This window comes from Micromys minutus, assembly GCF_963924665.1.
Source record: "Micromys minutus genome assembly, chromosome: 9".
Lineage (NCBI taxonomy): Eukaryota > Metazoa > Chordata > Mammalia > Rodentia > Muridae > Micromys > Micromys minutus.
Window position 1 is genome coordinate 67306943 of NC_137978.1, and position 25616 is coordinate 67332558.

General features: G+C 48.6%; 2 protein-coding genes across 4 annotated transcripts; both read right to left on the bottom strand.

The window, feature by feature from the left end:
* Nucleotides 1–679: 679 nt before the first annotated feature.
* VWA1 (von Willebrand factor A domain containing 1) lies at nt 680–13332 on the bottom strand. 3 transcript variants are annotated; one of them, XM_080921897.1, is made up of 6 exons: nt 13194–13301; nt 12534–12617; nt 11495–12052; nt 9575–9853; nt 9336–9494; nt 680–809 (listed from the first exon to the last, which is right to left on the bottom strand). In XM_080921897.1, the coding sequence occupies exons 1-6, from the start codon at nt 13264–13266 to the stop codon at nt 739–741; spliced, it is 1224 nt and encodes a 407-aa protein (XP_080778023.1). In that variant the 5' UTR covers nt 13267–13301; the 3' UTR covers nt 680–738. The 3 variants fall into 3 exon arrangements, with proteins under 3 accessions (XP_080778023.1, XP_080778021.1, XP_080778022.1); XM_080921895.1 differs by lacking the exon at nt 680–809 and having other exon boundaries at nt 7580–9494; XM_080921896.1 differs by lacking the exons at nt 680–809; nt 12534–12617 and having other exon boundaries at nt 7580–9494; nt 13194–13332.
* A 9445-nt stretch (nt 13333–22777) lies between these two features.
* On the bottom strand, nt 22778–24107 carry TMEM278 (transmembrane protein 278; the record flags this gene model as incomplete). The annotated part of the gene is made up of 2 exons (XM_080921847.1): nt 22778–23035; nt 23847–24107. The coding sequence occupies 2 exons, from the start codon at nt 24105–24107 to the stop codon at nt 22778–22780; spliced, it is 519 nt and encodes a 172-aa protein (XP_080777973.1).
* Nucleotides 24108–25616: the final 1509 nt, after the last annotated feature.

Genomic DNA, 25616 nt, shown 5'->3' on the forward strand with positions numbered 1-25616 from the left:
TGTATGAACTGATTTTTAACACTGGACAAAAGGCAATTTTAAATGACTAAAAAAGAAGTGTAAGGGTTTTTTTTTTTTTTATCATTATTATTTGTTGAGTTCACAGAATTGTATGGAATGATTTTTAACACTAAACAAAAGGCAATTTTAAATGACTGAAAAATAAGTTTAAGGGTTTTTTTATCATTATTATTTGTTTTTTATAAAACTTCAATTTTTAAAAATCTTATTTTTAAAGATGGTTCTTCAATGCTGTTACCTCCCTTATAGCCCACCATCCACCAAAGGTAGTGGGGAGAAAAAGGATATGGGGAAAGTGGACCTGTTTAGAAATGGTTCTTTGGAACAACTCCCATCTATGTTGTCTGGAAATCCATAGTTCAGTTCACAAATTAATAGCAACAGCTCAATCCACTTGCAGACACTTCAAGGACACACCAACAGTCCACTGGTGGGTAGAGTCAGAATAGCGAACAGGAATCAAGCAGCAGTGACACAACCTCACTGAGACAGCAGGGCCTCAGTCTCTGTAGGAGGGACTAAGAGGAATGCCAAGAGAAGTTCTCAACTGGGCCTTTCCCATTACAACAAAGATTAGCAAAGTCTTGGACAGCTAGTTCTATAAGCATGCCTGCCTGTTTCCATAACCGTCTAAACATCTTGTGTTTTTTTGATACAAGGTTTCTTTAAGCTCTGGTTCTCCTGGAAGTTAAACTGCAGATCAGACTGTCCTGGAACTCAGAAGTCTGCTGCATCCCAACTACTGGGATTAAAGTGTAAGCCACCACCATTTGTCTTAAATTTAAGTCCTAAAAAAAAAAAAAAAAAAAATAAGTCTTAAGATTATTCTGGGATACCTGTTCCCCAACAGAACCAAATGAGTTTCCTAGCAATAACCACACATGGTTTTTTGGTTTTTAATGAACAAACCACATCTCTCATAGCAGTCCCCTTTGAGTTTAGATGGGTTAGAAAGCTGGGTCAGAGCTTTTAAAGCCACACACCTTTCAGCCTTTTGGTGCATTTGGTAAGTTCATAACTTTTATAAAATTCTGAATCTTGACTATTTTTCATTGTTTTTTTAAAGTGTGGGGCTGGCTTAGAAGCTTAGCTGCTCCTCTAGGGGTTTGAATTTGATTACCAGAAACAACATCAGGCTTCTCCCTGCTGTCTATAACTCCTTTCTGAAGCTTCTCAACTCACAGGTACATGTACAAACCCATACAGGACATGACCACAATGAAAATTAAGCATATTTTTAAGAGTATTCAGCTGATGCAAGTAGGAGGATCGCTTGAACCTAGAAGTTAGATTAAGCCTGAACAATATAGGCAAGACTTTGTATTGAAAAAAAGAAAAGAGAGAAAAAGAAAGTGAGACAAGTCTGGGTGGATTGGCAAGACCCTGTGTCTGAGAGCAGGGAGGTTGATTGATTACCATGAAGAGGGCAGAATTATAGCCTCTTCCTCTGAGCAGTGGACTCTATACTTTACAGTCCGATATAGAATGTAGAATGTCTCTGAGACTTAATTATTTATGAAGAAATCTTTAGGACATAATCTTTGGCTCATTTCCAGAATAGTTTATAACATTGTATTCTATGTGTGCCACATGGCTGGTGACCTCTCCTCGGTTTGATGCTTCTGTCTGCTCAGAGTTCCTGCCAGTGGAATCTCCTCCTACACCTGACTCTATCCCAGAGTTCTTCTCTTCCTCCCAGACCTCCTAGCACCTTCTATTTCCTGCCTAAGCTAAAAGGCCCTCAGCTTTTTATTGACAGGTTATGTGTCCACACAGTACACAAAGAGATTCTCTCTACACCTGACAGCTCCTTCTTTAAAAAGCTATCTGTTTGCAAGACCATATTTAATTGCAGTGAGCTAACTGACATTTGTGCTAGGAAGTTGGTGATTATTTTTGTCCTATTTCTGCCCAGAGACTTCACAGCTCCCACAACACCTTGTCCCACCTGAAAGCTGGGACATTTGGCTTTTTCTGTTGTTTTTCGTTGTTGTTTTCAGAAAAAGTTATCTTTTTATTTTTTAGAAATTAAGTTGCCTGTGTTAGCAAAACCACATCTGCCAGTAGGGGCTGAGGAACTATATGCTAGGCCCCCAAGAAAGTCACCCTGAGCCACTGTCCTTACCCTTATGGCTGACAGGCAAGAACAGCCACAGAAGCCTATGGCACATTAATAGTACAAAAAGTTACAAAATTGTATTTACCTCTCTCTCCCAAGCTTTGAAAGGTAGCAGTCTAGGATATAAAAGTCTAGAATCACTGCACAGGAATGCATACAGCAGAACAACTTGCAAAAACTCAATAAATTATAGATAGATAAACTTGTGACATATCTATTAACATCTGAACCTTCTTGCAGGGCCAGCCCCTCCCTGTGCACAGGCTCCTGCCTGGAATACATAGTGATTAGAATAATCTGTATGAAAAATACCAGTTCGAGATGGAGAGATGATTCAGCAGTTAAGAGCACTGACTGCTCTTCCAGAGGTCCTGAGTTCAATTCCCACATGGAATTCCATCACAACCATCTGTAATGGAATCTGATGCCTTCTTCTAATGAGTCTGAGGATAGCGATGGTGTACTCACATACATAAAATAAATAGTCTTTTAAAAAATACCAGTTCACCTTGAAATTTTTAAAAATTTAAAGAAAGTTTTTATATAAATCTAATTTCCTACAAAAGAGGCCAAAGGAAACATAAAATGTTCACTGGAGCCACCTCTAACTGGGAGAGTCACTCAAGCTCCAAAGAGTCACATCCAGCCTTGGTGGAGGCCAGACACACATTCTCAGCAACTCCCTAATTCAGCATAAACCTCTTCAGCTGTTAGTAAGTTACAACTTAAAATTTCTGCAGTATCCTGGGACTAGGGGCTGGAGTTTGAGGGTTGATAAATAGCTTTACAAATAAATATACAGGTCTAGGTACAAACAAACTCCAGTGCCAGAAAAGCCCCTCACTTCTCTGCCTGCCCTTGCCATTTTACTAGTAAGCCCCATGGAGTATCTTGCTCCCTTGAGCCTCAGCTTTGCCTTTATATATACATGTATGTGTGTGTGTGTGTGTGTGTGTGTGTGTGATACACAACATCTATTTATATAAATGTATATTTTCCTCTGGAATAAACCTTTCTGATAGAAGTTATAGACCACCTGCTTCAGGTATTCATAATTTGTCTCTAAGGGACAGGAAGCAGGCAGCCTGGAGGTGTCACTATGACTCACCCCCAGTCGCAAGGTGCCACATAGAAGAGAGGCTTACCACAAAAAAGCAGAGCCTCCCTGAAGGCTCAGCTTTGGGTACCAAAAAGGCCAAGGCCAACTCTGGACATGGAGTCTATCCCTTTCTACAATGGTTCCTGTAAGGTAGCAGTGAGGAATCAGGGAGCCAGATCCTCAGGGTTGCACAGGGTGGGCCTCTTACATTCTTATTTGGTGTTCTGGCTCTTGCCAGTTAGGAGATCCCTATACAGCAGTGCATGTTCCTAAGGACCCTGCTCCCAGGAGCCAAGGATAAACACACAGGAAGCCTTGTCTATTGCTGGCCTATTGCACTGGGCTGGCTAGGGTCCACGGCACACCAGCAGTAGCAGGGCAGGCTAGGGTCCGCATAAACATTGGCTGGGGCTTGGTCTGTGGGACTGTTGGCCCTTCACGTCTGAGGTCCCCCCATTACTGGGTGGGCCTGGGGGTAGCAGGTCATGGGTGAATACAGAGTTATCCCTGGACGAGCTGGAGCTAGGAATGTTCCTGGCTACCTGGTGAGTACTGTTCAAATGGCACCAAGAGGTCCAAGTACTTGTCAGTTGATGTCATATCGAGGATGCAGTCTAAATCCTTTACCAGCTGCTTGAAGGTGGGCCTCTGGGAAGGCACTGCATGTCAACATTCCCATATGGTTGTGTACAGGTCATGTGTGCAGTTGGCTGGCTTGTCCATGTGGTGGACCTCTTTCAACAGCTTGAAAAGCTCTTCCACTGGGATGTTAGGATACAGTGAGCCCCCCAGTATAAAGATGTCCCAGAGGAAGACACCAAAGGACCATACATCACTCAGTCAAAAAGATGTAGACTCAGTCAAAAAAGGGCCTCTGGTGCCGTCCACTTCATAGGTAACTAGCCATTTGTTCTCTTCTTGTAGTAATTCAGGTTGTACATATCTCTGGTCAGGCCAAAGTCTGCAATCTTCATCACATTGTTCTCAGTCACCAGGACATCCATGCCCCCCCATCCCACCTGGTAGACACAGGACACTAGATCCTTGCAGGTAAGCTGCTCCTCTGGCAGCCTGCAGGAATCAAAGTAGTCCATGCCCTAAAGAACTCTCATGTTGCCCTTGGCTGCCCATATAGGGGCCCACCCTGTATGCGGCGGCTTGGGGTTTTTCTGGTCCCCTATCTCACCACACTGTCCTCCTAGAGAAGAGATGACATTGCTTGGCTTTTTCTTCCTTTTCTTGAAGAATGTTTTTTTGTAAGACTTATTTTATTTATATGAGTACACTGTAGCTGTCTGCTGTCCTTTAGACACAACAGAAGAGGGCATTGGGTCCCCTTACAGATGGTTGTGAGCCACCGTGTCATTGCTGGGAATTGAACTCGGGACCTCTGGAAAAACAGTCAGTACTCTTAACCACTGAGCCATCTCTCCAGCCCCAGATTTGTTTTATTTCTAATTATGTATATGTGTATATATCTTTACGTGGGTAGGTACAGATGAATGCAGGTGCCCAAAGAGGACAGAGACTTTGGATTCTACTGGAGCTGGCATTACAGGTGATTGTGAGCTGCCCAGTGTCAGTGCTCAGAACTATACTTTGATGCTCTTAACCAGCTCTGAGCTCTGAGCCGTCTCTCTAGCCCCTTCATTTTTTTTTAAATTTTAAAAATAGGGAATGCTTCACGAATTTGTGTGTCATGCTAATCTTCTCCATATTATTCCAATTTTAGTATTTGTCCTCCCCCCCCCCCAAAAAAAAAGAATTTTCTCCCTGTGGGCCTTTGTTTTTAATGAAATATTTCTCTCTTTTAGATGATTTGCTTTTACTTTATGTGCACTACGTATGTGTCTGTTGGATCCCCTGGAACTGGAATTAGACACAACTGTGAGCTACCATGTGGGTGCTTGGAGTTGAATCTAGGTCTTCTGGAAGAATATCCAGTGCTCTGAGCCATGTCTCCGGCTCCCCTTCCTTTGTTTTGAGACAGGGCTTCTCTATATAGCCCCTGCTGTCCTGGAACTTGCTCTGTAGACCAGGCTGGCCTCAAAGCCAGAGATCTGTCTGCCTCTGCCTCCCAAGTGCTAGGATTAAAGGCGTACATCACCACCAGGCAGAACTCCCCCACCCACCCACACACACAATGAAAGGTCACCTCATCCCAGAAAGAAAGCCAGCAGGAAAGACACAGCTATTATTGCATCTGAACTTTGGGGTTCCTGTCCTGTCCTATCTTCCCCAGCAGAAGGCTACCTTCAGGGCTACAATTCTGGGGGTTTAACAGCCTTTATTACTGTTACTATAGACTGACCAGTTCCAAGGTGGCAGTACCTGACTGCCCAGCCACTCCTGAACCTAGACTACAGACTGCCCCACCACCTGGCTTCTCATAAACAGCTTCATCTCAAGAATGTCAGAAGCTAGAGAACAGAGACCTTCATCACTACCACCCTCTGCATGGTCACGAGGACATGGGAGCCAGCACCTGCAGCAGCCCCCTTTTGAGGTCTCCTCCTCACAGTATCCAGGGTGTTCTCTGTCCTGTCTCACTAGCTTCCTGGATGCTTCACATTTTGCATGGATCTCAACCAGGAGCAACCACAGAATAGCCAGCCCTTTCTGGTATTTTGTTACATATTGAGAAGCAGAATGGCCATTCTTGGCATGTATGTTAAGCCTTGGATGGCATCTGCCACTGCTCATCACCTTAGACACTGAGAGAATAGGGTGGGGACCAGAGGAAGCACGGGGGCAGGAGGCATTTGTGTGGCAAACTACTCACAGGAAATCCCATCCCACTAAATTGCTTCCTGAAGCTGGCAAGATGGCTCATCAAATAAAGATGCTTGTCACACATGTCTGGCAAATGAAGTTTAAACCCTGTTTCCTGTAGATTTCCTTAAGGCCTGCACTAATCCGAAATGCACATAAATTCAGAGATTGCTGGGAAGTGGTGCATGACTTTGATTTGATCCCAGCCCTCAAGAGGCAGAGACAACAGGTGAATCTCTGAGTTCAAGATCAGACTGGTCTACAAAGTGAGTTCAGGACAGCCAGGGCTACCCAAAGTAACCCTGTCTCAAACCTGCCAGCCCCTCCCCTTCTGCCACACACACACAAAATGAAATGTATACTAAATTTAGAGATTTAAGAAGTGCCTGGGGGAGACTGCCCTACATAGGGATCTATCCCATATGCAGCCACCAAACCCAGTCACTATTGCTGATGCTAAGAAGTGCTTGCTGACAGGAGCCTGATGTAGATATCTCCTGAGAGGCTTTGCCAGAACCATACTGATACACATGAGGATGCTTGCAGCTAACCATCAGACTGAGCATAGGGACCCTCATGTAGAAGCTAGAGAAAGGAATGAAGGAGCAAATGGAGTTTGTAACCCCATAGGAAGAACAACAGTATCAACCAACCACTCCCCCGAGCTCCAAGGGACTAAAACACCAACCAATGAGTACACATGGAGGAACTCATGGCTCCAGTACATATGTATTAGAGGATGGCATTGTCTGGCATCAATAAGAGGAGAAGCTCTTGGTCCTGTGAAGGCTCATTTTCACAGTATAAAGGAATGCCAGGGCGATGAGGTGGGAGTGGGAGCATCTTCATAGAGGTAAGGGGGAGGGGATATAGGGGAGGGGGAAAGGAGATAGCATTTGAAATGTAAATATGTGAAATATCAAATAAAAAAGAAAAAAGAAAAGGGCTGTGCCTGGGGCCATGAGGGCTTCCTCTGAGATGAGGAGGACCGTAGTAGAAGCATTCTGTGTTGTCTCGGTAGGAGCTCAGGCTTTCACCTCTACCACCTGGTGTTAGATCAAGATGAGCTTGCACAAGGGTTTGTGTGGAAGTGGACACCGGCCATCAGCTATATCTCTTCTGCCCATCCTGCTTTCTCAGGATAGTAGGTCTCTCAGATTCTCATGAGTTTTAGCTATTAACAAACTATCATAAGCACTAATAACAACCCTCCGATACTCAGGTCCAGAGACTCAGTGTGGCTCTTCTCCAGTGGCCAGTAGACCTTGACTATAGTCATCGGAGCAAACAGAATTGGAAAACACAAATTGCTTAGAGGAACTTATGTATTTTAGGGGAATGTGGGACCAATATGCCAAACCTGAATCTATCCTGGATACAAGATAGCCTCAGACTCTGGACTGGTAACTGAGGTCACAGAAAATCTGAGCTCCATAGCCAACTATTGATCAACAGGTAAGGGTGTGGACATAAAACCTATAGGTACACACATAGGCTTCCTGCCCTGACAAGGAAACATGGAGAGAGGACACCCCTCCCAAACACACATACCCCAGTGGACTCTACTCCATCAGCAGGCTAGGGCCTTGTATCTCAAACCATCATCACAAAAACAGCCACCTCCCACAAATGCACATGTTCCGTGCATGGCCAGTGCTCCTTTGGCTGTCCAGGATGAGCCCTAGGGAGCTCTTGGGAGCTGGTATAGGCAAGTTCTCAGGAAAAGCCACCTCTGTTCAGATCAGACCCAAAGTCTATCCCCACCTCTTTCCATACTTCGCTCCTGGATCTCACTAGTAGCCAAAGTAGTGTAAGGAGAGCATGTAAGCAGAGGGCTAAGCAGTCTGCAGTAGAGCACAACTGTGGTGGGGAAACCCCTGCAGAGCTTCCTGTCCTGAGTTGTAGTAGCAGCAACTTGACCTACTGTAAACATTGGATCCCAGGCTGCAGAAGTGAGGCCCTAGTACATAGATGGCAGGGAACATGGAGGGACAGAAGGCTGAATGATCAGTGTATAGATGTTGCAGACCTGCCTCCCTTCCTCCCTGGACATAACAAACCCTGTATGCCCAACCTTTCATACTGCCCACAAGAGTACACGGTTGGGGAGAGTTTTGACGAAAAATAAAGCATTTTAATTAGACCGCAGGCACAGTTTATGTCTGGCTTACTGTATTGTTAGAGTCTGGGTCATTAGTAAAGAAGGGAGTTAAGGTAAGCTTGGGTTAGGGTATATAATTCTGGGAGGAGAGGCTCTGCTTACATAGGGACTTTAGAGGAAGCCTGTTCCTGACCACACATGGGTATCTGTCAGATGTCCCAGGGTAGTAGTGATGACAAGAGGTAGCCCACCTGCATGGCACCTTGCTCCCCACAATAAAGCAGGAGGCTCCCTTTGAGTCTGTCATAGCATGGCTCTCCTATTCCCAAGGTACTAAATGCCAAGGTCTCATCCCATTCCTGTGAAGACTGCATCCCTGACACTGATAGCCGGGCCCAGTGCAAGGTCCTGGGCAGGAAGGCAGTCAGTGACCCTGAAAGACCCTGGCCTCCCGGCTGGCAGAAAATCTTGATAAAAACTAGTTGGTAACATCATCAATCAGCCCCCCCAGTATCCCTTCCTATCTTTCCTTTCCCTAAGGAAATCTTTGGGAACCCTGCCTACACGAGTATCTCCTCCCTTTCTCCTACCCACTTTCTAGGCACAGGCAGGACCTGAATGGTCATGGATACCTCCTCCAAGCCGTGTGTAGTCCTTGCCACCAGAGGGCCCAACCTTTGGCACAGGTAGAAACTAGGTGGCCTCCTCTCCTGAATGCTTCTCCTGGGTCTTAGTTCCTCAACCTGACCTCAAACACTGTCCATCCCCTCGCCAAATGTTGCCCAAAGACCACTGTGTACTCAACTCCACCGGCAACCGGAGAGGATTGCCATTGCGCGTGAGGCTACCAGGGTTTCCCGGGAGTCAGGCAAGGTCGGTGATGACCAGTGCGGAAACGACCGGAGAAATTACACGGGTCAAAGGCAGGACCGGCCCCCCATCTCCCAACCCCACTCCATCCACAAGAAAAACCACGAGCAGCGGTGCCTCTCTCACTGAGCTAGGGAAGAGGGCCCCTCGGGTGGACGAGGCAGGCAGTTGAGTTCAGGGTTCCCGCGGCCCCGCCTCCAGCCTCGTGGTCTGCGGGACACGGGTCCGCTCGCCAGACGCCGTACAGGCCTTGGCCGACAGCGCCCTCTGGCGGCCCGAGCGGAAGGCGGCAGTCACAGTCACCAGGTACGTGGTGCAGGGCGTCAGGCCCTGTATAGTAGTGCTGTTCTGACCTGCTGGCACTTCCAGGGTTTCTAGGGAGCCGCCCTGCAGAGGTCCGAGCTGTACGTGGTATCCGAGAGTGGAGTCTGGACCAAGCGCGGGGGCCCAACTTACGCGGATGCTGCGTGGCCTAGTATGAGAGATGATAATACGTTCTGGCCCGGCCTCTTCTGCAAAAGAAGAGGGTGATTGAGTGGAGTGGTGTCCTTCTCATGCCACCCCGCCCTTCCATGAGGTACCCCTGCCTCACCTTGCAGTGTGCGTACTCGCACATGCTGGGGCCTAAGGAGGCGCACGTTGGACTCGGGCTGCAGCGATACTTCATAATCTGTGTCCGGGTCGAGGTCGGTCCAGGTCCAGCTGGTAGCATTCCCGGGCAGCTGTTGGCGTCTTGTGGTTACGGGTTTGCCGCTGGGCACCAACTCCAGCACGTAGTAACCAGAGTCCGCTGTCAGCAGGGGCGGCCAGGACAGGCGGAAGCCGTTGGATAGAACCTCTGAGGCATGAAGCTGTTGTGGCTGCATCGAATCTAAGGGTGATGTAATGCTGGGGTCAGGAAACAAAAGTGGCCTTCTTCGAACAGGGCTCTCACTGGTCTGGAGAGGATCCAAAGATTGGAGCCCCAATAAAATAGGTGAGGCCTTCTGCCAAGGAGAGGCAGGAGCCAGGTAGGCGTTCATCACCAGTAGATGCTAACTGGGCTGGTGGAAGGACAGAGGAGTACAGTTCCCAACTCTGGGCCCCATCATAGACTTTCCTGCCTACTTCACACCAAACCCAGACCTATAAGATATAGTGGCTACTCCTCACCCAAACAACCTGGATGAAGGTGCCTCAAAGTTCACAGTATTACCTAAGAACAGAGGACCAGTCCTCCAAGACTATGTGGCCAGTACAAAATTTGTTGTGAGATTGACATATTCTGAACAGTTGTGGAGGTGAGAAACAGACCAGAAGCTGCAGCCAGGATAGGAGACTACATGTCAATGGCCCCTGGAGCAGTAGAAATGTGACAGGACCCAGAAGCAGCTGGACCTAAGAGTCATGAGAGTGTGGGACCTTCCTATCTGAGAGTGGGAGGGGGACTCCGGAACAAATGCAATGACAACCAACACATGATCAGCCAGCCATCTGATCAACATGCAGATGAGTCTGAGTAGGCTGTCCAGATCTTGACTTTCTTGCTGATGCTGGGTGCTAAGTTCCATCAGCTGGACATTCACTTTTCTGCCCAGCCTGCCAGTCAGATGATTCTGACCTTAGTTACAGATGTCTCCACCCTAGTGTTTATCTCTGATGATACCCTTTTCTCCTTCTGCACCCCCCCCCAGGTTCATCTGGACCTATTGGCCCAGGGTCTACCAGGAGATGTCTTGAGGCTGACCTTTCACCCCTTTCCAATCCATAGTCCCACACCTTCCTCTTTAGTGTAGATGATTAACCTGTACCAAGAGACTTGGTAAGAATGCTGCCCTGGAGTGATTGCATTCTTCAGTGCCCTCCACAGGCTAAACCAAACACCAGGTCCTTAGTCTCCAGCCCCTTCCTTCTCCTTGTGGGACTGGCATTGGAGGTCCAGAAGAAAGCAGGTGCTGCAGTGGGTCTTCCTTGTTCTGGCTTCCCCAGCAGACTCCACCAGAGTGAAAACCACCTCAAACCCTTCCCTGATTGTGGCTCCCTTGAATAGAACAGGTAGGGCCCAAGCTCTGTAGGAGATAATCCCTGACCTATTTGGTCATTTCACCAGAAATGGTGGGCCTGACACGCCATTTGGTCCCTGTGTAGACACAAAGGCACATGATGCCATAGGCAGAAACCCCTGGGGAGCCCTGGACCTCTCTTTTCCTCTGTACTTAGTCCCTCCAGGAACCCCTGACTCACCCAAAGTAGCCCTCAGTCCATTAGCCTGGGAGTTCCCATGCCTGGGAGTTCCATCTTAAAGTAGTTACTCAGACCTGCCAGTCTCTCTATAGCCCAGGTGTCAGGGTACATGGGGGCACCCCAAAGGAGTACGTCTCTGGATGGTGTGCAGAGAACATGTGAACCACCTCCTCACTGTTGCACACTGAAAGGCACCAGGCTCACGGGTTCACCCTGGTCTCAACCCAGATCCCTGCCCCCCAGCAAGCTGCCAGCTAGGGATTTACAGGCCCCGCCTCTTCCCACCTACCAGCAATGGAGCCCCGAAGCTCTGGGCCAATGATAGGCAGGTCATCCACATCCACAAAGTGCAGGTGCTTCTCAGCAGGAGCTGAGGCAGCGGCCGACAACTCCAACAGGTTGCCTCGGCCAGTGCTGACAATGAAGATGGTGACACCCAGGTCCTTGAGCTCCTGCATAGGGGGGCCCACGGGGTCGCTGGAGCCCCCATCTGTCACCCACACCAGTACCTTGGGAACTCCTAGCCGGGCACCTGCTTCCTCAGCAAACAATTGTTCTTTGGCATAAGCCAGTGCCAGGCCTGTGTTGGTGTCACCCATTTGTTGGGGTGCAGCACGTATGGCATCCTGTATATCCTGGCCTGAACCATACTGGTCGAAAGTAAATTCTGTGTGAGGCCGACTGCCCACATGCACCAGACTAGCACGCAGAGCCCCAGGTCCGAAAGGCATCGTAGCCACCAGCTGCCCCACAAATTCCCGAACTCTTGAGAACTCATAGTGTGACACGCTGGCTGAGCTGTCCAGCAGGAACAACAGATCCCCCTGGGGGGCTGATACTGCGGGACCTAGAGGAAAAGACATGGGGTTCAGCCCAGGTAGCCCTGCCAGACAACCCCATGCCCAGGGCAGAACCACCCCCAAAGGCCTGAACTTTCCTTAAGCACATGCTTGCCTTTGCCCAAAGATACTGGTAGAGAATCCTCAGAATGGGGCTATAAGCCAACAAAAGGCTCACACTCTCCTCTGGTTCCCAACTGTACATGCCCGTGTACCCACGGCATCCTGGGCTGTCCTCATGTTCCTTCTGTAGGGAAATGCTGACCCCTGTCCTCAATACACACTGCATGCAGGTAAAGCATTCTGTATAGCCTTCAGGAAGGACCTAAGCATTGCTCCCTTTACACCCGATTTTCAGAAGGACCACCTCCAGGATGAAGTTAAGCTAGGTAACTCATCTTCCAGGGGAAGCAAAGGTCCTGAGCCCATGGAACAACAGGAGAGAATGGGAGAGCAAAAGTGAAGAGATAGGGAAGACCATACACTGACCCTTCCTGCTGGCCAGGCTGGAGTTCTGACTGATTACAGATGACATCACCCTTCTCCTCCTTAGGCCCCCGTCCCCTGCTTCATCTGTACCAAGAAAGCAAGATATACCCACCCGCAGCAGCCTGAGGACCCAATCATTGTCTAGTGAGCCTCTCTTTTTATCCCCTTTTCTTCCTGTCCAGCCGGCTGATGGTGAGACCTTTCATCACTAAGTCTCAAATAGGCAGCAGCTTTCAAGGTGCCTGGATCTAGTCCTGGCTTTGGGGCTTCCCCCTCATGGTGGGGCCATTCCAATAGCCTTACCTCCTTTCTACTGAGGAACCTTTCAGAGGTAAGGAAACTGAGTCAGGGAGGCCTCTCAAACATCTTTCTCCTCAATCCAGGCCTGAGGGGCGGGGCGGGGCGGGGCGGGGCGGGGCGGGACGCAGGAGACCGTAGCCTTGGCGCTCCAAGTCCAGCTCTAGCTCAGTTGAGTCACCAAGAATGCCCGGGAGTGCCCACCGCAGGTGGCCGAGGTGCTGGCGTCTGCCCCTCCCGCTCCCAGCCTCCCCTAGCCTTCCCACCCATTCGTCCCTCGGCTGCACCTAGACAGTTCATGACCCGCGTGGGCAGCAGCCGATGGGCTGTGAGGAATTGGAATCCCAGTTTAACCACACTTACCGCGCTCTTTGCTGCTCCGCGCCAGTGCCAGCCCTAGACTCAGAGCCATGCTGAGCGCAGTCCAGAACAGCATCGCGCCTGGAGTGGCGGGCTCTTGACCGACCACAGCTGGCAGCTAACTTGCCCTCCTACCGTGAGCCAGGCCCCACCCACCTCTGAGAGGCCACACCCACTCGCGGCCACGCCCTGCTTGGGAGGGAGGCGCATGCACTCAGTCGCGCGCTCAAAGGCCAGTCTGCAGAGACTGCACGGTGATGCATGCCATTGCGGTCCCAGACTTGCGGTGACACGCAGCAGCCACAAAGGCACATAGGTGTGCTGACAAACATTTCCATCTCTATTTTGCAGGATGAGATAATGTGTTGTCCATATTCTCCACCTCTCTCCTCTCTCCCTACCCCTTAGAGTCTCCCGTCACACACACCCCGCCCCCGCAGTTCCTGATCTGCAAAGCTCCTGAAGACAGGAGAGCCTTACTAGACAATAGAACCTTGGAAGTGAAGCTGTACAAAGAAGCAACCTTTTCTCAACAAGGACCCAGAGGGGGCAGAAGCATATAAGAAGTTTTTTTTACAAAATGAAAAGCCCCCACCTTGCCAGAACTCTCACCTGAATTCTTAGAGGAAAAGACTGAAGGAAAAGTCAGGGAGTCAGAACCTATAGCTGTTCTCTATACCACCCAAATGTAGCACAGGGCTACACCCAGGTCAGACCCCAGCAGGACCAGGGACCCACTGGCCATCTAAAGCTGGGTCCTGTAGTCAGTGCCAAGTCCAGAGCAAAGGAAGCTGTCTAAAGTGTTGTTCAGAGGATACTGAGCTCCTCAGGAGGGCTGCACAGACGGCTGCTCTCTTAAGATGCTTTCCTGTAAATAATTATGGTATTTGGGGTGGAGGCACACATGGGAGGGGATGTTGTCTGGCAGGATGTTTCCTCCCTTCCCACTCTCAGCAAGAGGATGCTCAGCAGGGAGGACGGATGGGACTCAATGGTTTTACTTCCTCCATTTCTGGCAGGTGAGACACTGTGGGGCCTTGAGGACTGTGCCTGAGCTTGGCTTTGCCTAAAAAAGGAAGCAGTACGCCTGAGCCTGAGACGCTTGCTGCAGGAACAAGCAAGAGCTATGTCCTGCTGCCGTCCCCCACCCCCTTGCCGGGAATCTTGGCAATGGATGTTGGCTTCACTCCACAGACCTCAGGCCTCTGGACGGACCACAAAGTTCTTGATGCTTCTGCCTCATTCTTGAGGAAGAGAACAGTGTGTGTGACTCCCTCAAAGACTGTGCCACCCAAGGGGCACCAACAACCTCCAGCTCCAGATACATTGTTGCATTGTGAACAAGCAGAGGACTTGGGGTATACAGAAGAATCCTTTTATTTCAGGCTTGCTCTGCCAGGGAGCTGGGTCTTAGAGTAAGGAGAGAGAGGCTCATAGCCCTTAAACCTACAGTCATACCTCAGCCTGCCCTGTTTCCAACCCTTCTGGAAAAAATGATCAGGTCTTCTTGGCTGTGACTCAGGGAAGTAGCTCTCTCCTTCCTTTGGCCTCACCATCAGATGGAGAAGGCACAAGAGACCCAGCCTCCACCAAGCCCTATCCAAGCTGGGCTACCTGCCTGACTTGGGCTCAGGCCAAGTTGCTTCTGCTGCCAAATTCCTTGGGACACCCTTCCCGTCATCCATACCCCCTGCTCAGCCACCAGAAAAAATATTACCCCTTTGTCTTGCAATGTTCCCCATCCTTGAAAGACACACAGACATCATAATGGGTAAGGGACTTGCCAGGGGTGCAATGGTCAGGGTCAGGTCTGGGCTTGAGGCAGACACTAAAGGAAGCACAGACACAATAGTCCAGATGCCTTTGAAGACAGGCTCATGGGAGGGGAAAGGGCAGAAATGTTGTCACAGGTAAAGATGTGCCAGGCCAGGGTGACCTTGACCCCTCAGTCCTTAGCCTCCAGGGACTGCCTTTGATTGTTTCTGTCAATCTAGGAACCCAAGAAGAAGGACTGCCCTCTTTGCTAAATCTATCCTGCCCCCATAGCTTTAGCTCAGGACAGGGAGGCCCCTGTGCCTCACTTCCTGGAGGAGTTGGCCCGCCCTGTCTGTCTGCAGGTAGGTGGAGGGGGTTTCCTGAAACCCAGAGACGATGTTCTTAGCGGAGTGCCCTGCTTCCAGCCAAGGACCAAGGGAATGTTCCTTTCCTCCCACAGTCAGGCTTCTGCAGAGAAGAAAGGCCTTTTGTCTACAGATGGCTGTGGTCATGTTCAACCCTAGGGAAAAGGGCAGCTCCTGGGACCTATGACCTGACCCTTGGCCTCAGCTGAGGACAGCTGCCTGCCCTGCCCCTGCCCCTCCACCCTAACTGTGAGCTGCTGTTTGTCACACTGGTTTTGGTGTTGTTTTCATGGAGGAATACTGCTGGCTTGGCCATTGACTCATCCTTAGCTAGCTTTCTTATACAGCCCAGGACCACTTGCTGAGGCAATGGAACAGTCCACAGTAGGCTGGTTCCTCCTGCATCAATTACACACAAAGCAACCCCCACAGACAAGCCCATGGACCAGCCTGATCTGAGCATCCCTCAGTTGAGACTTCCTTTCAGATAACACTGGGCTCTATCAAGTTAAAGCTAACTAGGATGGTTGCCAATAGGGAAATTTCTCCCACTTCCACCAGGCTGAAATGTCCATAAAATGTCATTTTTCTTTGGTCCTTTTCTTTTATCTTTCTCTTTAATCCCCCCCCCCCCCCCCGTAGTGCTGGCTGTCCTGGAACTCATTCTATAGACTAGACTGACCCCGAAATCACAGAGATCCGCCTGGCTCTGCTTCCTGAGTGCTAAGATTAAAGGTGTATACTGCCACCTTCCAGTTTGTCCTGTTGTTTATATCACACATGAAAATCCAAGCAGGCACCAGAACACAAAAACAGGAAGTGTTGGGGGTAGCTTTTAGAGGGCTCTACTCCTATCTCACAGATCTCCCAGCAACCCAGAGCAGCAGGGCTCTGCCTCCCCGCTGCTGTGAGGCAGGTGCCAGAGCCTGAGAACTAGGTCTGGAGATCTAGGGTCCCTTTTCATCCTCAGGGTCCAGAACTGACCCAAACCCACTTTTTTTTCAGCCAGAGGGGCAAGGAAGACAAAAATGGCTTGGTGAACAACCTGAGCCTGGGATGAACGCAAGCCTCCCTTTATTTACCCAGTCTATCACAGAAGATGCAGGCACTAGGCCAAGGCCTGTCCTCACAGTACCGCCAGATAAGGACTGAGCAAGAAAGCTCCATGCTAGCAAAGATGCAGGGTGTTACGACTTGAATCAAAAATGGTCCCCCAGACTCATGGTTTCTTTGTTTTTTTAAGGATTTATTTATTTAATGTGTGTGTGTGAGTAGTATAGCTGTCTCCAGACACAACAGAAGAGGGTATCAGATCTATTATGGTTGTAAACGACCATGTAGTTGTTGGGATTTGAACTCAGGACCTCTGGAAGAGCAGTCAGTGCTCTTAACTGCTGAGCCACCTCTCCAGCCCTGACTCATGCTTTCAACACTCATCCCCTAGCTAGCAGTATTCTGGGGAGTCCATGAAGCTGTAGGAGTCTGTGAACTTGTAGGGGGTTGTGCCTAACTGGAGGAATAACACTAGGAACAAGTCTTTGAGAATTCCATTGTTACGGGTCTGAGTTGCTGTTACCACACCTTCCCCACCACAGCGAACTGGAACACTGTGAGACCTTGAGCTAAAGCAAATGTGTGTGTGTGTGTGTGTGTGTGTGTGTGTGTGTGTGTGTGTATGTGTGTGTGTGTGTGTAGCCGTGGCAGTCCTGGAACTCACTCTGTAGACCAGGCTGATCTGGACTCTGTGCCACATTGTTCCTATCTGTTATCCTATGGTGGTCACAGCTATATAAAAGTAACCAATATACAGGGCTACTAATTTCCCTAAAAGACACTTAACTGTGTAAGACCAGGGCATCTGTGTAAGTAGGAACCCTGTGGTAGGAGTTCCGAGAAGGAAAAGCTTTGAAAGCAAATACAACAGCAGTGCCAAGACCCAAAGGGCTGTTGGTAAGAGTGCATATGTATAGCAGGATGCTTGGGATGGGACAGAGGCAGCAAACCAGGCTCTGTAGCTTTCAGATCACAGGAAGCTGATGGGATTTTGAGTATTAGGAGAGTCTTGGAAGAAGTTGAGGTGAGGCAAAATGGCTGACTCAATGCTTCTAGGAAAGCAGCCATCAGAGATAGACTACAAACTCCAAATGTGTTAAGACTCAGTAATGCTCCATCCTGACACGGGATGCCCAGCATTCAATCCTGGCTGGAATGGTTCCATAAGAGGTGATCTGGGAGCTGGAGAGATGGCTCGGCAGTTAAAAGCACTGACTGCTCTTCCAGAGGTCCTGAGTTCAATTCTCAGCAGCCACATGGTGGCTCACAACCATCTGTAATGGAATCAGATGCCCTCTTCTGGTGTGTCTGAAAATAGCTACAGTGTACTCATATAAAATAAATAAGTGCATCCTATGCCAGAGTTAGCATAGCCTGTGTGTGTCAGTTCCTGGCGGGAGAGGGAGGTGTTGGCCAATGAATGGCCTATGGAGCAATATGCCTAAGTTTTATTGTGATTACTGTGATATCTTACCCATGATTCTCCATCTGTGAGGAAGACATACTACAGTGGTCAGAAACACAAAGAGAATGTGAAAGACTATTGCCAGAAATGGACGGAAGAGCAGGTCCAGGTCCTGACTGAAAAAACAACGACTGAATTTCAACAAAGATCCCTCCAGCTCCAATCTCTGCTCCTCCACCTGCAGGGGCCATGATCCCACCTCCCCCCAGTCTCCCAGATCCTCCTCAGCCTGGCATGATACCTGCACCCCATATGGGCTCTGCTCTCAGGGACAGCACCAGTTCTTCCTACTCAGCACCACTACCACCATCACCCAACCCTGGCTCAGTTCCTGCCTTTCTCAGGGGCCCAACCCACATGCCTGGGGAAGAAGCAAGGCTAGAGCTTAAGCCCAGACTTGAAGCTGGATGGACAAGGCTGGCAAAACCCAACGCCTCTCCTGACAGGCGCCGTCTGCGGACATGCCTGCAAATACTTTGTGGTTTATGTAAATGGGAATCTCACTGAGCCAGTCTCTTCACCTATGATAATGTTCTGACTCCAAGCATAAGAGGAGAACCAACAGCACACAGCCTTACGTACATGCCAACACCAGTCAAGTTCCTTTATATAAGGCAGGCCCTGAGTTTCTGGGAACGAAGCCTGCATCCCCTAAGTGGAGGTCTTGGCTGGCCTACCTTGAAGCCTAAATCTGCAGCTCTGAGGAGATGGTGAGGAGATAGGAGATGGAGGTCCTTAGAAGAATTAGGGTGCTCTGAACTCTCAGGCTAGAGTCTAGACATGAGGACTCTAGTTCTAAAGGACAGTGTTTCTGTCATGAGCTCATACTAGGCAAGAGCTGGGGATGGGCACTTGTAGGGTCCAGACACAGTATTGCCAAGGCAGGAGATAGCAAGCTATGCAGGCCAGTGACTACCTCAGGGATGGGAAGGGAGCACTGTGACGGAAGGCCCAGCCCCACTCTTTCCTTCAGTCCTAAACTCCCCTTTTGGGACCTGTCCAATGGTGGTGGAAATGAAAGGTTCCTTTTGGATATCTGGAGAGGGCCAAAGAGAGACAGTGACCCCAGACCTGTGTCTGGTTGTGTAGCGAGCTAGCTTGTCTCCTCAGCACTCAGACTCTGCCCTACCGGCTATATCTCTCTCCTTTATGGCTAAATGCAGACCCTAAACCCTTCCTCAGACCCCCCCCACATACATCCTCCACACGTTCCCTTTGTATGTGTGATCTGTGAGTGGTCATGTCTGCTTCACACAAACATCAAGCTGTACCCTGCTGTACCCAGCTCCCTCCACAGCACAGTGGTGTTTTGTCTTGTGACAGTCTTATTTTGTAGCCCAGGCTGACCTCAAACTCATAGCAATTCTCCTGCCTCCGCCTCCCCAGTGCTGAGATTACAGATATAAACCACAACACTCTGCACACAGTGTTCCTTTGAAAAGATGCCCAGAAATAAAGGAAGAAAGAAGGAAAGAGGAAAGGAAGAAAAAGAAAATCTGGATGATTGGGCTAAAGTAGGTCATTTCACTGCCCTCCCTTGGACATCCCCAGGGCCACCTGGAGGACACCCAAGACTCAAGATGGGCTTGGGAAGCTGGGAAACACCTTTCGGAAATGGAATGTCTGAGGCTGCTGCTATGACAGAGTTCCTCACCCAGCCTGCAGCCACTTAAGCTTAGGAGTTGATCTCTATAGTCACCTCCCCACCCCCACCAGGCCCAGCTGTTGTTTTGATGACTGTGAGGCCAGGCAGATTCAATCCTCAGCCAAGAGCTTCCCAGGAGAGTCTTCTTCAACTTCTGGGGTTGGCCAGACCAGCTCCAGCAGAAGGAAGGCGGCCTCATTCCGGAGGAAGCACTCCTGGGCAGCTTGGCGACCAGCTGCCTCCGTCATTCTGTCTGATCAGGAAAGAAATCAAAGCTGGACACAGATGAAGGCTGGAAAACCCCAAGACACACAAGGCACCCAATAGTCCTGATTCAGCCACACAGTGGGCTATACTTGAGGCTATAAAATTAACTCAATCCTGGTCTAGGCTGACCTTTGACCCTGGCTGAGGCACATTAGCAAAACAGTGTGCTAGATCCTTAAAAAAAAAAAAAAAAAAAAAAAAAAAGGCCTGGGCATGGTGGCATACACCTATAATTCCAGTACGTGAGGCAGGGGAATCATGAGTTCTAGAGCAGACTGGTTAGATTCATAAAAGTTAAAGTGAAAAACAAGTCTGGTACAAATAGATTGCAGGTAAATTATAATGATCATTTTTTAAAAGGATTTAATTTATATATACATACATATATATTTAATTATACATACATACATATATATACACATATACTGTAGTTGTCATCAGACACACCAGAAGAGGGCATCAGATGTCATTACAGATGGTTGTGAGCCACCATGTGGTTGCTGGGAATTGAACTCAGGACCTCTGGAAGAGCAGTCAGTGCTCTAACCACTGAGCCATCCCTCCAGTCCCAAAACTTTGTCTTAGAAAAAAAAAGTAATAACACAAACAATAAGAAGCCACCAGCATATTGAAGGGAACAGATAGGGAAATAAAGAGTTTTCTGAGCACAGGACAGAGAGACATTCTGGGATGCAGAGAGGGGAAAGAGTGAGTACCCTGTATTGAGGGCCAGGAAACGAGTACCTTAAAGGGTACCTAAGCTGACTGGGTGTTTTGGTGGGTTTTCTTTTGTTTGGTTGGTTTTTGGTCTCTGAATGAAACCAATAAAGTTTGTTCCTGTCTTAGGTTTCTATTGCTGTGATACAACATCAAAGGGCTGGAGAGATTGCTCAGTGGTTAAAGCTGGCTGCTCTTCCAGAGGACCAGGGTTCAATTCCCACCACCCACATGGCAGCTCACAACTGTCTGAAATTCCATACAGACATGAATTCAGGTAAAATCACCAATGCACATAAAATAAAATAAATTATTAAAAAAAATAGCAAATAAGAAAAGACCAGGACCAACCAAGCAGTGGTACATGCTGCCTTTAATCCTAGCATGTGGGAGGCAGAGGCAGGTAGATCTCTGTGAGTTCAAGGTCAGCCTGGTCTACAGAGTGAGTTCCAGCACAGCAAAGACTATACAGAGAAACTCTGACTTGAAAATAAACAGACAGACAGTCATACATTATGACAGGTTTATTTCATCTTACATTTCCCAGATCACACACTATCACTAAAAGAAGTCAAGGCAGGAACTCAGGACAATAACTGGAGGCAGGAACTGAAGTAGAGGCCATAAAAGAATGCTGCTTACAGGATTGCTCCTCATAGCTTGCTCAGCCTGCTTTTTTATACAACTTAGAACTACATGCCTAGGGTGGCACCCTTCAAGGTGATCTTGGCTCTCCACATCAATTATTAATCAAGAAAATGGCCCACAGGTCAATTTAGTGGCATTTTTTTCAACTGAAATTCCCTTTTCTAAAAAGACTCTGGCCTGTATCAATTTGTCACAAAAACGTAACCAGGGCATAGCTCCTTACAATCACCACAGATACGGATTGGCATTATAAATTGCCAGGGCTCATTTAGTGGTAGAATTGGTAGATTTCCTGCTTTAAAACGCTCAAGGCTTAGCCTAGGATGGTAGCACACACCTTTAATCCTAATACTTGGGAGGCAGAGTCTGCCAGATTCCCTGAGTTCAAGGATAGCCTGGTCTACAAATAAAATTCAAACACAATAAATTTTTTAAATAATTTAAATTTTAAAAATATATCCACAGCTAAGGATATAACTCAGTGGTAGAATGCTTGCCTAAGTCTATCCTAGGACACCAAGAATCAAAATAAATAAGATATTCTAAGAAAATGAATGAGATATTCTAGTTCTAGTATGTATGAGGCCAGGGAAAAGGAGATAGGAGACGGAGAGGAAGGAAGGTGATAATTTATGCATACATAGGAGCATGTTAGTAAAACTGCAGCATGCCAAATACAAAGATAAATCTTATAATTTTTTACATTGTTTTTAAATTTTTTCTCTTCTTTCTTTTTTAAAGATTTATTAAACACACACACACACACACACACACACACACACACTGGAGCTGTCTTCAGACATACCAGAAGAGGGCATCAGATCTCATTACAGATGGCTGTGAGCCACCATGTGGTTGCTGGGATTTGAACTCAGGACCTTTGCAGGGCAGTCAGTACTCAACTGCTGAGCCATCTCTCTAGCCCAAACTAGTGATACTGTAAAATGAGCTCTTACTCTGCTGCTTATCTCAAAAGAAAGAACCCTGGTCAGAGTTCTGGAAACACATTGGTACCTAACCCCAAATGCAATCTGAGTACTGGGGGTTGGAGATACGGCTTCTGGGTCCTCTAGAAGATCACTGGCTGCTCTTCCAAGGACCCAGTTTCAATTCCCAGAACACACATTGCAGCTCACACCTGTCTGTAATTCCAGTCCCAGGGCTTGTGACTCCCTCAAATAGACACACATACAGGCAAAACATCAATGCCCAGAAAATAAAAATAAATTATATATTAACAACAGCAACACACTGACCCTGAACTGAATCACTGATCCCAGATCCTTTCTCAAACCCAATCTGGTAATAGTTTGACCATGGACCCAACTGATCTTTGTCCTGGACAAGGTCATAGCTGACCTTGGAGGACTCAGCTGACTCCACAAGATGAGCCATGAACTCTGGCAGCTACTGGCTACCCTGGAGCTTTTAGAATTATGCATGGTTTAGGAGAGGGGGGCACATAGATAGCTGCAAAGCTGGTTGCTGACCACAGGAGGGGATGGAGGACAAACGCTTTTCTTCGACACCTTTTCTCTCTCTTCTGAGGGACCCGGTTGCCATCTCCTGGCGACTTCGAGCACTGCGCTCAGAGCCCCAAGGAGTCATCCACTTTCTGGGGGTCAAGGGAAGAGAACTGGGAGGCTCTCAACATGGAGAGACCTCTGAGGCATCATACCCAAGCACAAAGTTGTTTCTCCTCATCTGGGCGGCCGTCCGCCAGATCTTCGCTGCTCCTGGGCGGGCGGCAAGTGTCGGGGGTCCTCGCGGGGGTAGGTAGTACCGGGCGTAGTCGCCGGACTAGGAGGGAGCGGATGGCAGAGGCGAGCACCAGAAGCGGCGGTAGAGAGAGGAATCCGAACACAATGAGCGCCGCTGAGCCGCGGTCTGAGAGCAGCGCTCGGCACCGTGGACTCGGGGCTGGATGAACCTGTGGACAGTGGAAGCGTGCGGTCGGACAGGGAAGCACTGCAGTAGTGACGGAGGACCTGGGCCCGAGGTCTGGAGAACCTAACTGAGCCTAGAGTTCAGGGCAGAGTTCAGAAAGAAAAGGGTAGGGCTGGAAGGCCTGGAAGTGGAGCCTAGACAGAAATGTGAGATCTGAACCAAGAGAGTTGGCAGTGAGTGCTTGGGTGCGTGTTAGGGGATTCCTTAAGGAAAGGGCAGAGAACCTTGCTGGCTCTCCCAATCCAGTTTTCCTGTCCCCATATGAGCTTCCTTCCACGGCCCTTACCTGTGTGGATAGCTGATATTGAGCCTCATCTGTACTGTCGCCGGCTAGCATTCTTTCTCTCCATAAGACCATCTATGTATAGATCAAGCCATAGATGGGGGAAGCGTAGCCAAGGTAAAGAGGGTTCTGGGAAGGGCTGTGTGTGTGTGTGTGTGTGTGTGTGTGTGTGTGTGTGTGTGTGTGTGTATGAGTAGCAGAGAGGCACTGAGGACAGGTGAATCCGAGAATTTATTTTCCTATCTCCATAGCAACCTCACTGACCAGGCCTTGGTGCCTCCTGGTACAAAGCTAAGAGGCCTGGGGAAGAAGCAAGAGAGATGTTCCCTGAGTAACAAAGAGCCTTTCTTTGTCTGCAGCTGGTAGGGGTGATGGCAGAAGAGGAGGATGCACAAGTCTCTGATTACAAAGGGGCAGGACTAGAAGGGGGGTAGATTCACCTTCAACCCCAAGGACTTGAACCTCCACAGAACTCTCATTCCCCACCGATTAACCAATGGATACTGCTCACCCTTGAGTGGCACAGGAATCCCAGGTAGACAACGGCAGCTGCTGGCAGCAACACCAGTAGGAAGACTGTCCCAGGTAGCAGCAGATGAAGCAGGAATCCACCTAGGGTCTGGCAAGACAGCATCAGGGTCCTGAGGCCTTGGGTGGCCAGGATAGGTGCCAGGACTGAGATGTGGTAATCAGTAGTCCTTCGGGGTAGCATGGGTGCTGTGTCTGAGGTAACACCGTCATCCTCTTCTGTCTCCCTTTCCTGCTCACTCATGTCCTGCCGTTGGACTTGAAGGGTGTTTCCCCCAAGATCACAGTGGTAGGCAGCAGAACTAGCCTCCGATGACCCCAGGCCCAGACTAGAGATCCTTTTACCCTCCCCAGATTCAGTTCACACCTAGGTCCCAGGCATCAGACAGTAGACTCTTGTCAGTTTAGTCTAGCACTGAATACTGGTCTCCAGGGCTACACTTCTGCCACAGTTTCCCCCACTACCTTGTTGGGCCTCTTTGCCAGGCAAAGGCAGGCAGCTCCTATGTGCTCCTGTCAGGTCTTACAGAGAGAGCTCTTCCCATCTGAGCACTGGGGCCCTCCTTCTTCTCAGCCTACCCTTTCCCAGCTTCCAGTTCTCCCAAACAATGGCTTTATTTCACAGATCTTGGCTATGACAGAAGTCCTATCAATAGCTGTCATTTAGGGGCAAACTCATTTCCCAGCCCTACCCCCCTGCACGTCCCCTGATCTGACACCAGGTGACTTCATGTTGCAGAGTGGTTCACAGGATGGCAGGGTTGTACAGTTAGTGCTTAGGGTAGTACCTGGCAGAAAGTGGATACATAATTAACAGCTGTTGTGATTACTCTGTCCTAAATCCAACCCATCATTGAAGTATACAGCAAGCTTTTCAGATGATGGGAGCATATAGTCCACTGAAAACTCCTGCCCTCTTCTGGTCTCTATAGGTGCTAGGCATGCATGTAGTGCATATACATACATTTGGGCAGAATGTTCATACCCATGAAATGAAATAAATACATCCCAAAGTTTCCTAAGTGTTATAAATGATCTCTCTCCTTACTAAGCACACACTTTTGTAATATATGTGTGTATGTGCGCGCACACGTGTGTGTATAAGTGTATATATATACATAGCACATCCTCTCCCTTGAGACTGTCCAGTTAGGGGAACAGGACAGGATTTATACAGGCAGACAACAGAGGTAGGGTAAGCCCCTGCTCTAGTTGTTGGAGGACCTCCATAACAAACCACGACCATAAGCAACCAACCAACAACCAACCATTCTCAGGGCCCTAATATTTATTTTCTTATTTTAAAGATTTGTTTATTTATTTCATGTATGTGAGTACACTGTTGCTGTCTTCAGACACACCTGAAGAGGGCATCAGATCCCATTACAGATGGTTGTGAGCCACCATGTGGTTGCTGGGATTTGAACTCAGGACCTCTGGAAGAGCAGTCAGTGCTCTTAACTACTGAGCCATTTCTCCAGCCCCCTAATATTTATATACTCTCTGAAAAGTCATGACACAATCACAGGAATTATCTGCAGCTGGCAAAAATCACACCCCTGCTAGAGCACAAGGCAATTGATAATCACCTGCTGTCCAAAGCAGCACCATATTCCCACACCTAGAATCGAAATGAAAACACCATCTTATATTTCTGTGTTTTTCAAGAAAACCAAAACTCCAAAATTATTAGTACCAGTTGTAAGACACCATGTGGGTGCTAGGAATCTAACCATAGTCCTCTGTAAGAGCA